The sequence below is a fragment of the Phodopus roborovskii genome, unplaced genomic scaffold (assembly GCF_943737965.1).
Source record: "Phodopus roborovskii unplaced genomic scaffold, PHOROB, whole genome shotgun sequence".
Lineage (NCBI taxonomy): Eukaryota > Metazoa > Chordata > Mammalia > Rodentia > Cricetidae > Phodopus > Phodopus roborovskii.
The window spans coordinates 9,364,776-9,377,389 of record NW_026125506.1 but is presented as its reverse complement, the minus strand read 5'-3'; the positions used below and the strand labels follow the sequence as shown (position 1 = coordinate 9,377,389).

Genomic DNA, 12,614 nt, shown 5'->3' with positions numbered 1-12,614 from the left:
CCACCCTCCCACATTCATCTACATACACACACACATCTGTCTATCTGCCTCTTGTATCTACCTGGTTGTTATTTGTCCCTGAACACACCTAGGTTAAAATTTTGCTTTTGACATGCTTTTTGACATTTAATTCCAGCACTTGGGAGGCAGAGACAGGCAGATCTACACAGAGAGACCCTCAAACTCACAGAGATCTTCCTGCCTCTGCCTCCTGGTGTGCCACCACCAGCCGGCTTGACTTTGTGTTTTGTTGGTTTGTTGAAACGGGATGTCTTATAGCTCAGGCTGGTCTAAAACTCCCTATGCCGCCAAGGGTGACCTTAATTCCTGATCCTCCTGCCTTCACCTTCCAAGTGCTGAGATTAGACATGTGTGCCACCACGCACAGTTTATGTGGTACCACGGCTAGAATCCAGGGCCCCATGCATTCTAAGCAAGCACTCTACCCACTAGGCCACATCCCTAGCCTCCTTGCTCATTTTCAGAACACTGGACACCTCCCCCAGGCAAGCATACCTGGCCTGTCTCACATGGCAGCGGAGGCAGCGGCCCCGAGCATCGTCCACCAGCTGCACGGCCAGGTAGACCTCACCCTGTACCTCAGCATCTGGATCCACTCGGCTCAGGTTGATCCAGCTGTCAATGCCTGCAGAGGGCACACGTGGGGTTTAGCAAGCACCTGCACTCACTAGGCATTGTGTTAGCTCACAACTGCCAGTAATGACCACCATACATGATGCTGGAGGCTTCTCAGGCAGGACCTCAGGTTCAGTATGTGATCAGCTGTGTCAAAGGAGGAAACTGAGGCACAGAGACTAGACTGCCCTCTAGACACAGATTAGGGAGGTACAGGCAGGGGAAATCTCGGTGAGTTCAATGTCTACAAAGTGAGTTCTAGGACAGCTAGGGCTACAGAGAAACCCTGTCTCTAAATGAAAAAGAGAGAGAGAGAAAAAACAACAGAGATGGAATCTGAACATGGTCAGTATAGCTTTGGGCTGTCATCCTGGGTACTCAGCAACGTCGAATGACACAGACATGCCCATGCACACGAGCGCGTGCACACACCCCTCTCATCACACTTTAAACGTATCGCTTATTGACTTCTGACTCCCGCTGGAGCCCAATCCCTCTTCAGCAAACAGTTCCCCTTCCCCCGCTGTTTCTCTTTTGTTTCCATGCAGAGTCTTGTTGCATATCCCAGGCTAGACCGGAACCCCTGGCCCTCCCACCTTCACCTCCTGAGCCCCCCACCACCGCCCAGCATCCACAGGCGCCCTTTCCTGAGGTGTCCTTATTTCATTTGGCTCTTGAAACCCATGGGGTCTGTGCTATAATAAAAAGGATACATACAAGAATGTATGATTTGATTCGGTGCATAAACTTCCAGGAATTTCTTTGACTGGCAGGGACCAGAATGTGTGACATCATTAGTAAGTATAGGGCTGCCCACTGCAACTGCTTGAGCTGGGAACATATGGCCAACACCCCAGATGCTTCACCAGGGAGCCAGCCGAGTGCATGATGGGACATTACAGCAGAATGCAGTGATTGCAGAGCTCGGAACTCCTTGTAGCGCTATGAGGCAAAGACCTAAAAGGCACACTGTGGCTGTCTGTCACAGTGGCACATGCCTGTCACCCCAGTACTGGGAGGCTGAGTCTGTACCATCATATATTACAGCCAGCCTGGGGTATCTTGTCTCAAGGTACATAGTGAGGGAGGCTGGAGATACGGCCCACACTGTCTGCTCTTCCAGAAGCTCCCGTTCTGTTCGCAGTACCCACACAGTGACTCACAATCATCTGTAACTCTAGTTCCAGGGGATCCAGTGCCCTCTTCTGGCCTCTGCAGCCACTGCATACATATGGTGCACTTACAGGCATACAAAGCATACAAAACACATATAAAATAAAAGCACAAATTTAAAAATACATGAGGCAAAAAAAAAAAAAAAGGCACCTGGAGAAAACTAGTGTAACTAGTAGTGTAGCAAGTGTAACTAGGTAACTAGCTACCAAATGGGCTGAGAAAACCCATGTTTGTAAGTATTCACACAGACACACACACACACTCATGTGTACACATCCATACACATATGCACGCATGTGTGTGCGCACACATGCACACACCCACACAGTGTGGAACATGGTGAGCTCAAAACCTGGACCCAAAAAACCTTAGTCCCAAGTCCTGGTTGTCACAAAACCTTTGCGAGCATGAGCAAGTCACTGAGCCCTCCACACCTCAACACTGTCACAGGAAAAACATGAGGGAACAAAGGTCCCCACCTTACTTACGTTTCTGTGTGTTTAAAAAAAAAAAGCACAGTTTAGAGGCGGAGCTTTTGAGAGGTCCTGGGTTCACCACCAGCATGCATGCAAGTATAAAGGGTTCAGAAAGACTTAAGGAGGCTAGCCATAGCCAGGCATGATACTGTGCGTTGCCAGGCATGATTCTGTGCATTGCCAGGCATGATACTGTGCGTTGCCAGGCATGATTCTGTGCATTGCCAGGCAGGATTCTGTGCATTGCCAGGCATGATTCTGTGCATTGCCAGGCATGATTCTGTGCATTGCCAGGCATGATTCTGTGCATTGCCAGGCATGATACTGTGCGTTGCCAGGCATGATTCTGTGCGTTGCCAGGCATGATTCTGTGCGCTGGAATACCACCATGAAGGAAACTGAGGCATGGGGAATCACAACTTGGAGACTATCTAGGGCTAGATAGAGACAGCCTGTCTCAAAAAGACAAAACTGAAGCTGCTGACTACACAGGGTGGGGATCAGAGACCCAGGTGGGAAAGGGTACCACGCTTCTGCTGTGTGAACCCCAGGTCTATGAAAATGAATTAGCTGCTCAATAAATGAACTGAATTTCAAATTAAAGAGACAGAATACAAAAGACACATCCTCCAGCCAGTGGTGATACATGCTTTTAATCCCAGCACTTGGGAGGTAGAGGTGGGCAGATCTCTGTGAGTTCAAGGCCAGCCTGGTCTACAAAATGAGTTCCAAGATAGCCAGAGCTGTTACACAGAGAAACCCTGTCTCAAAACAAAAAACAAAACAAAACAAACAAAAACAAAACAAAACAAAAAAAAAAAACAGAGAGAAAGAGATGGAAAGAGTAAGATGGGGAGGGAGAGAGAGATCTTCCCCTTCAGGGTCTGAGGCCACTCCCTCAGTTCTTGTGGGTCAGACCATTTTTCTTCTCCCGCCAGCCAGGCCCTGCTCACCTCGAGGGTCAGTTGTGATGGCCTCCTTGCTCAGGGAGATCTTCCCAATGATGTCATCATGCCTGTGGGAAAGTGGTGGCGACAAGTGTCAGGGGTTGATTGCAGCACACCCCCTCTTGACCTGTGGACTGGCGTGTGGCTTGGGATCCCCGTGCACTCCCCACCCATTCACTACACACCACACACCCAACAGTGTCCTCATCCAGCACGTAGAAGGCCAGGTGGTGGAAGTCCAACGGCAGGTGCACAGTGTATTCCTCCCCCCAAAAGGGGCTCAGGCTCCTCCAGATGGTTGCTGTCCTGCAAGAGGGGTCCTGGGCTCATACACTGGGTGACCTGGAGATCCCCACAAACACAGCTAGTGATGCACACGTGTGCACACATATGTGCAAGTACATGCATATGTGCGCGTGCACGCGCGCGCGCACACACACACACACACACACACACACGACAGACTTGGCCATGCACACACTCCTAGAATCTTCACACGCTCCCATCCCAGGAATAATACAGCAAGCACACTCAGACAAATGAGCCCAGACAGAGAAGCACACCCAGACCCAACACGCACACATACCAGAGGCAGACAAACACAGGCACAGCTGCAGGCAGTTGAAATGTGCGTGTACACATGCAGGCACACATGTCCCCAAGACACAGCTAAAGAGCTTCACAAATAGACCAAAATAGGCAGAGACCCATGAAAACACATACAAACATACAACCAGGATAACACACCTAGACATGCATGCTGAGGAAGCCAGAGACACAGGGAGTCACAGACACACAGACACACATAAGCATTCTCAGAAGCATCTAGAAACCTGTTGGTAAATACAGACACAGTGTCTGGGATAGACACAAGCCTGGATACAGAGACACAAAGACATGCTTATATAGCAACATAGTATCCGCAAGTCACCAACACCTAGTGGTCCATTCATTCATTCCCTCTCTCCCCCCACTCTAACTCCCCCCCCACTGTAGACATCATCTGTGAAAGGGGTGAGTTCAGTGATGCCTGGGTAGGGCTGAGGCTGGGAATAGGGGAGGGAGGGCTTCCCACACAAATTAGTCAGACAAAAGAGAAGTGAACAGGGAAGACCAGCATCCCAGATGGCTGGGACAGCATGTGCAAAGGTCCTGAGGCAAGCATGAGCAGGGCCAGGGCACTGTAGGACCAAAGGTGGTCAAAACATGCAGGGCTTCATGGCACCCAGAAAGTTAGGGGACGCTGGAGTCCAGCCAAAGCTGGACACAGTCATCCACATACATGTTCAACATCTAGGCCGGGCACCCTAACAGGGCTCCCACCATGGCCGCTCCTGGGAACAACGACTCTACACTGCTCAGTGAAGCCCCAGCTAAACCAAGTGTGCAAAGCTTGCTACCTTTTGCTGGCTCCTTCCAGCCCAGGAAAGGAGAACAGCTGTCTGGAGCATAGAGAAAGCCAGTCTGAAGCTTGGGGGTTAGCATCTTATAATAGGGCAAACACAGAGTGAGCCATGGGAGGGGTCAGCCTTCCCTGGGGGCTCCCCACCCCCAGCTCCCAGCCCATCTGGACCAGAACTAGCGCCAAAAGCATCCTGAATCCTGCCGTCTCCATAGAAACCAAAGCTTCAGCCACCCACCCACCCACCCCCTCAGGTCTGCAGGGGTTGAGAGCTGTCCCTTGACCTTCGGGGAAGAGAAGCCCAACTCAGCTGGTGTCCATCTAGACTCAGCGCCCACAGATATCCACACACCCTCCTCTGCATTCACACCTGAGGCACATGCACACATCCCTGCTCGGGTACCCACGGCAGTCCTGAGGACTTGCACACCCACATAGACACTCACACATGGTCTGAAGCATTCACGCCAGCTCTGTGGCACCCCAGATGGGCAGGCTGATATGCACGCACACACACACACACACACACACACACACACACACACACACAGAGGCACACACACACTCCCGCTTGGACATTTGTGTGAATACAACACACCCAGACACCCGCAGGACCCAGAGGCCCGGAACAGCAAAGCCAACCATGCGTGAGATGCCCGCCCCACCTCCCACCAACAGGCCACTGTGGAGGCACAGCCTGATGGTGGCTGAGTCAGCCCCAGGGTGCCAGAGACATCATGGGTCCCCAGACAGATGATATTGGTCAGTTGACATCAGCCGCAGCAGTGTACCCAAGAGGCCAGGGCATAAATAGCCTCCTTGAAACCTGAAAGACAACCCTACCTCCATGAGAGGATACTCTCTCTGCTCCTCTGGGAGGTCCCTTCCCCTCCCCTGTCCATCCATCCCATCCTGACTACGCACCTGGCCACCACCTCATCATCCACTTTCACCAGGCAATAGGGGTCACTGCTCCCAGACCTGTAGGAAGAGGGGGGTCAAGGAGAGTATTGGAAGGGGCAGCCATGTGGGATCCCAAATCCCCACATTAGGTAGGGTGAAGCTGAGACCCAGAGAGGGGAGGGGACTTACCCTGGGTCACACAGCAACTCCTACAAAAAGGCAAGACCTTGGGGAACATCAGCAAGTTATATCACTGCTGCCCAGGCCAGTCACCTACCACCCACAGCCAGTATAAGCCTGAATGTCCATCCTTGTCTGCGACTTCAGTTTTGTCACTATGTGACTCCAATAGATGTTAACACACACACATGAGAGAGAGAGAGAGAGAGAGAGAGAGAGAGAGAGAGAGAGAGAGAGAGAGAGAGAGAGAGCAGGAGGGGTTAAAAGAAAGAGGTTTGGAGGCAGGGCAGGATCATGGGTTACCCAGAGCTCCCAGACACAGATAAGACCTGAATGTCAACTTCTGAGATAAACACTATGTTCCCTAGTCTTTCCCTAACCCCCATCTTCAGCAGGAAGGGCTTGAAGGCAAACACCAGAGTCCAGGACCTCAAAACTGAACCCATAGAGATGGCTGTAGGACTCGAGTATGGCTCAGTGGTAGAGTGTTCATGTAGTGTGTTCAAACCCTGGATACCATCCCCAGCAGGAAAAAACAAACAAAGCCAAATCCCAAAAGCCCTGTGTAATTGCCCTCATCACAAAGCCTGGAGCCCTAGGCCGGTCAAAGCCAGCCCTACCCACCTCCCCCTTATAATAGTAGTCACCAGAACTCCAGGCTGCCTACCGCCCAAAACCATCTCCTCGGAGAGGTTGTCTCTAACTGCCACTGTCTAAAAGGAACCTCCAAGCCATTTGGGATGGCCCACACCCACAGCCCCAACTCCCCGGAGGCTGAGGCAGGAAGTTTGCCTGAACCCAGGAGTTGAAGGTCAGCCTGGGCAACATAGTGAGAACAAGACTCCTATAAATAAAAAATAAATGTTGCCTTCCCGGACCTAAATCATCTTGCACACGGTATATCTGTGTGTTTGTGTCTACCTCTGCCTTCCTACAACCTCTGAACTTCAGCCTCCATGGGGTGCTGGCTGTACCTGCTTCATGGGTCTGGGGCTGGTCATGCAGGGAAGGTTCAGGATGAATGGGTGTGTAAAGCTTATGCTCTGGAGGAAGGTGGGATGGATGGCAGGAATGTGACTTTAGCCCAGGTCTCCTAGCCATGTCCCCTCTGCTCCTCCAGCCTCCTTCTCCCGGCCATCCACCTGCTCAATCACAGGGAATAGGGATGCTGGCTACAAACCGGGCTTTTGACTGGCTGAGTCCTTCCCTGTCCCTCAGTTTCCCTCCAAGGCTTCTCTACCTCATTCTTCAGCTGCCCCAGGACAGATGTGGCCCAGACCGATTGGGATCAGTTGGCATGGAGGCTTGGAGATACAGCCTCTCCCAGGTCCCTCAAGGGAGTAGGGTTCAACACATCTACTCCATGGCCATGACGCACATGGTCTTATCAGGCTCCTATCAGGTAGGGGCCAGAGTGGCCGGCAGGGCTGGCCTCTCCCAGGCCCTGGTCTCTCTCAGACTCCCGGCCTCTCCCATGGCCCCTGTCTGAGTCAAGTATGGGAAAATTTGACCCCCAGGCATCACTTCCCTAGACAGTTCATACATTGAAGCTGTTAGTGTTTACGTCCTAGCTTTGTGACCTTATAGTCATGACTGCCTCTCTGATCCTCCGTTTCTCCATTTATAAAAAAGAGAAACCAGCATTAAAAACATGATACCTGTCCATGGTAAGCCCTGCCTTAACCTTAAGTGTCAGACTGAATCTGAGCCCTCTGCCTTGGAAGGGGAAATAAGACGACACCCCAGCTAACACCCACTCTCAGACAAGGGAACCCCAGCTTGCTCTGAGAAGATCCCTTTTGGGAAACGAAGCTGATCACTGGAGAAACTGAGGCAGGGTGCCCCGCAGGGCACAGTGACACCTCTTCAACCTTGCTCTGGGGCACAGCCCACTCCAGCCAGAGTTCACCTTGGCCAGAAAACTGGAAGGAGAGGGGGAAGATAACTCAAGAATAAAAAGCAGCCGTAAGCCCCTTCCGGAAGAACCAGAAGAAGCAGGCAATGCTTGAGCCTGTATCCTAGTCCAGTGGCAACATCTGCCAGTGGCTCACGACTCTCTCCGAAGACCAGCTGGAGTTCAATGAGGCAAGAGCCCTATTTCTGGGCAGGTCCCCTTAGCCAGGCAGCAGGTGCCAGGCCTCCACTCCGGCCCCACAGTAATCTCTAATGTTCGGAGAGATCTTGAAGAGAGGGTAGCTCACACTGGTGCCATCACTCACTGTATTTACTTCGGGTGTGTATTTATTTACAAGAGCTGATGGGGAAGATGGTTTTACTCTAAACGGCTCCCCTCCTGGTACAGCTGCAGTGTTGGGGAACAAGGAGGTCCGCAAAATCAAAGGGTGGGGTTGCAGAACCTGCAACTTAGATAGTTGGGACCTCCACCCAAGCAAAGAAGGCCTCCAGGTCCCCTGTCTGCTCATCTTTCCACAGATGACCCCCTAGCCAGTGTCCTCCACCAACCCAGCTGGTCAAGGGATCAAACAACAGCTCCTTCCAGTTCTACACTCTACCCAGATGGGACACCAAGGGCCAGCAAAAGACATGTTCAAGGTCACCCAGCACACCTCCTCCCAAGGATCACAGCACCTGTCTCAGGTGCTGGTACCTTCAGAGCCCTTTCTGGCTCCGGACCAAGCAAGAGGGGGAAACCCGCTCCTCCACCTACCCCGTTCTGCTGAGTCAGCACTTGCTGACTCAGCCCTGGAGAAGCAGAGCCAAGGACAGGGGCAGAAAAAAAAACCAGCGCCCCCAGCCCCATCACATGAGGTTCATGTGAGTGAGTGGCTTTTAGAGCAGTTGGGGACCCAAAACAGCCCACCATAGGTTTGCAGGTACAAGACTGGAGGTCTCGGGGTTCCAGGCTGGAGAGCATCTGGAGAAAGCTCTGCAAACCTAAACACCTCCGAGGCACGCAAAATCTTGGGGTCCATCTGGACCACAGTCCTCTGGGGCTCTACCTGTGATCTCTGGGTAGCCCGGCTCCGACTCCGTGGTCTGGAGAAGCCTCACCTCCAACAACTGCTCTAGCTAAGAAGGGTTCATCAGTCCCTTCCTTGGCTCTAAGGGGACCCCATCCAGAAATCCCTTCTCCTGCCCTGGAAGACTTACTTGGGGGACATCCTAGAACAAAGACACCCTCCTTCCCCGGGGGGGGGGGGAATCAGGGCGCGGCACCTGCTAAGCATGGGTGCCCCCTCTCACAGGACAGAGAGGGCGGATCCCCAACAGTGGGTCCTAGACAGAGGTCCCCACAGCCCTTCCACGCACCCCAGTGGGCACCCGGGGACTCACACATCCTTGGCGGGCAGGGCCCGTCCCTCCACCACGCGGATACTCAGCGAGCCGCTCTTGGCCATGGTGCAGTCCCAAACTTTCCAAGCAAGGAGTCTACCGGGATTCCAAGGCTGGACCAGGTGACCCTACATGTCACCAGCTTCGGGCCCGGGGCACTCTCCGCAGGCTCACACAGGTCCGGGTCCGGGGTGTGACTAGGCAGGACGCAAGGCTGGGAGGGAGAAGTGCTGGATCCCAAGAGGGGACATGCGTCCTGTCCTAAGCCACAGGTAGCCGCGCGCTGCGCTCGCTCGAGGCAGGCTGAGCCCGGCGTCCGCAGCTCGAGAGGTCCCTCCCGATCCCGCCCCCCGCAGCTGCCCCGCCCGCCCCGAGCCCCGACTCAAGCGCCCCCTGCTGGCACCCCAGCCCACTGCACCCAGCCGGGGAACACAGGAGCTTTGGGTCAGGGGGTTGGGGGCCACGGACAATCGGGCCGGGCGGCAGGCCACTACTGAGCTGGCATTGGTCCCTCCAAGAAGCCGGGTGTCTCCCACCTGCCCCAACCCAGCAGCTCCACCCTCTCCCACCTCCGCCCCTACCACCCAACATCAGCCTCGGGGTCCCGGAACAGTACTCGCGCTGGGCGGCAGGCGGCGCACACTCCCTGGGGGTCTGATGCTAGAGGAGGGAGGGGCCTCGGACCCCCCCCCCCTCCGCATCTTCTCCAATTAAACCTGGAGTGTGCCAGCGGAGGCTCCCACGTCACCGGCTGCCACTGCGGGGGAGGAAGCCGCGGCCGTTGGGGGAGGGGAGGTGCGGAGATAACACTGCCAGGGCGACACGATAAGAGCCATCTGCAATCCTCGAACACTTAACTGTGTGCCAGGCACGGCCTGAGCCTTTCATGGGGATTATCTCACTTCTGAGCCCTCAGCAACCCTGTATGCCATCTATGCCCTCCATCTGTGGATTAAAAACAAAACAAAAACTGGGGTTCTGAGAGGTGGGGGTCTCTTGCCAGAAGTCTTCTTCCTGGGTTTGAATTCTGACTCTGCCATTTGCTAGATTTGATAGCTGTGTGGTCTTGGATGAGTCACTCAACCTCTCTGTGCCTTAGTTTGGTTTTCTCATCTGTTCAATGAGGGCGACACGTGTCTCACTCACAGGGTTGAGGGAGAATTAAGTGACATACTCCTATACCGGCCTCAGAACAGCGGTAGGCACCTAATCAGCCACACAAAGTATTCGATATTATTATTGTTCTTCTTCCAGGTGTGGTTTAAATGTCACATCTCCTGGCATGGCTCTCAGGGTGCCTTTCCACCCCAGGCAATGTTCTTTTTCCTCTTTGCTCTGTTTCCAAAATGCTTTATGTGTTTGCAAGTTTTAAATGGGGTTGTGCGAACAGGAGGCTTGTCCCAGCACAGCAGCTTCCTTCCTCCTGGAGTCTGTGGCTTACCTAACTGGAGTGTTTAGAAAGGCTGGCAAGGGACTTGTACAGAATGAGGTCACCTGCCACTGCCCAGACTGGCAAGACTGGGAGCACCTGCCCAGTCCTGGGAGCACCTGCCCAGTCCTGGGAGCACCTGCCCAGCCCAGAGAGGACCTGCCCAGTCCTGGGAGCACCTGCCCAGCCCAGAGAGGACCTGCCCAGTCCTGGGAGCTGTTCCAGATGTCCCAAGCACAGAGTGGGTACTCACAGTATGCCCCACAATCTCAAAGGCAAACAGAGTCCTCGTTAGCTCTCTGCATCATCTAGCATCCATGGCTGCCAACAGCAGACAACAAGACGTGGAGAGATTTAAGTAAAATGGGGACATGATGGTGCACACCCGCAATCCCACCACAGGAGGCTGAGGCGACAGGGTGGTAAAGTCCAGATTAGCCTGGATTACAAAGACAAACACCCATCTTAAAAAAAAATCAGGGCTGTGACTGCACTCCACTAGTAGAGTGCTTGCCTAATGTGTACATAATCCCAAGTTCCTTTGATGGGAGATGTCATTCGTTACATTCCTTTCCCAGCACATGGCTACAACATCAGCTCTTGGAGGACAGAGGCAGGAGGCTTAGAAGTTTAAGTTCATCTTTGGCTGCTTGGTGAATTCAAGGGCAGCCTGAGCTATACCTCTACATAAATAAAGTCTTGTCAGATGGTGAGGCAGAGACAGGCGGATCTCTGTGAGTTCGAGGACAGACAGGGCTTCACTGAGAAACCCTGTCTCGAAATGCACACACACACACAATTCTATAAAGGGTGGAGAAGGTGCTGGCTCAAGGTTTAGGGAAGGGGTTCTTATTACTGAATCCCAGAACTGGGTGCTTTCAGGCAGGTGAGTTACCCTCTCAATGCCTGTTTCTTCCTGTGTGAATCAGAGCTGTTAACAGCACCCATCTCATTGGATGCATGAGGGCATGGAGAAATGCAAGTTTTAGCTCACCTGGTATACAGCAAGTGCCCACTATGTGTAATGGTCCTCTTGTACAATCCCAGAGACTTCAGCACAGCACACCTGGTATACAGCAAGTGCCCACTCGGTGCAATGATCCTCATGTAGAACCCCAGCTCACTCCGGAGCCTGGAAGCACCCCCTCCACCTTGGCTCAACACAGAGGCCAGGCAGGTCCTGAGGATGTGGCCAGGTAGAGTGCCAGGCCCAGCCCAGAATTCCAGGGATGGAGGGAGTGCCGCATTCCAGCTAGCATGAGGAAGTGTCCTTTCTGGATTGTAGAGCTGCGGGAATCTGGGTTTTGTTTTTTTGTGCTTTTAATCTAGGCAAAGAGATCCCAAGATCAAAGTTCTTCCTGCCCCTGAAGGTTCACTGCTCAGATCTGGCTGATACCCTCACCTCATCCTGTGACAGGCTCACAGGGGCCCAGGGGAACTCACAGACTTTGAGCCGAGCATCCCTACCCTAACCTGTCTATGGGGGTCTGGGCAGGCTATACCACAGAGAGCTTCCCTGATCATGAGATCTGATTGAACCACCTTTGGAAACCCACCTTCCCAACCTCAAACCACAAAGAGAAAACTTACTCCACGGAAACTGGCAACCGATACCCTGGGCTTGGTTTTGGTTAAGAGACAGATGCTCACCATGGAGGCCAGGCTGCTGCTGAACTAACAACCCTCTTTCCTCAACTGCCCTGATACTGGAATCCTAGAGTGGAGATTCTGACTGTTTATGACAATAAGTCCCTTCACCAACCCATCACTGGGTTTGACTCTCCTGAATTCACCCTTAAGGCTTTTTCTAAGCTGGGTGTGGGGGGTACAGGTCTGTAACCGCAGCACGTAAGAGATGTAGGCTGTAGTTCAAGGATAACTTCAGCTATATAGCAACTTTCAGGCCAGCCTGGGCTACAGGCAACATCGTGAGCAAAACAGAATGAACAAGACTTTCCCCTTCACCCCGATTTTGCCTTTGCCATTAAGTCCTGCCCGCCCACAGGGAGACTTTATATACCCCCCCCCATTCAGCTACCTGCGTCCTTCACTTCAGCCACTTATGGCACAATTGAGGAAAGCTTGTGAAGGGTGGGACCAAAGACAGCTCGGCAAACAGACTGATGGAACAATTTACAACTGTTAAAAAGGAATTTCCCGGCTGGGAGCTG

General features: G+C 53.0%; 1 protein-coding gene across 1 annotated transcript in view; it reads right to left on the bottom strand.

Annotated features, from left to right (window-relative positions):
* The window catches only part of Rasal1 (RAS protein activator like 1), a 28,375-nt gene extending 19,057 nt beyond the window's left edge, over positions 1-9,318 (bottom strand). Inside the window, exons 1-5 of the mRNA XM_051176555.1 lie at positions 9,015-9,318; positions 5,562-5,618; positions 3,428-3,541; positions 3,242-3,303; positions 517-646 (exon numbers count right to left, since the gene is read on the bottom strand). Of these exons, the coding sequence (XP_051032512.1) occupies positions 517-646; positions 3,242-3,303; positions 3,428-3,541; positions 5,562-5,618; positions 9,015-9,079 (428 nt within the window). The 5' untranslated portion in view covers positions 9,080-9,318. The remainder of the gene's footprint in view (positions 1-516; positions 647-3,241; positions 3,304-3,427; positions 3,542-5,561; positions 5,619-9,014) is intronic.
* Positions 9,319-12,614: the final 3,296 nt, after the last annotated feature.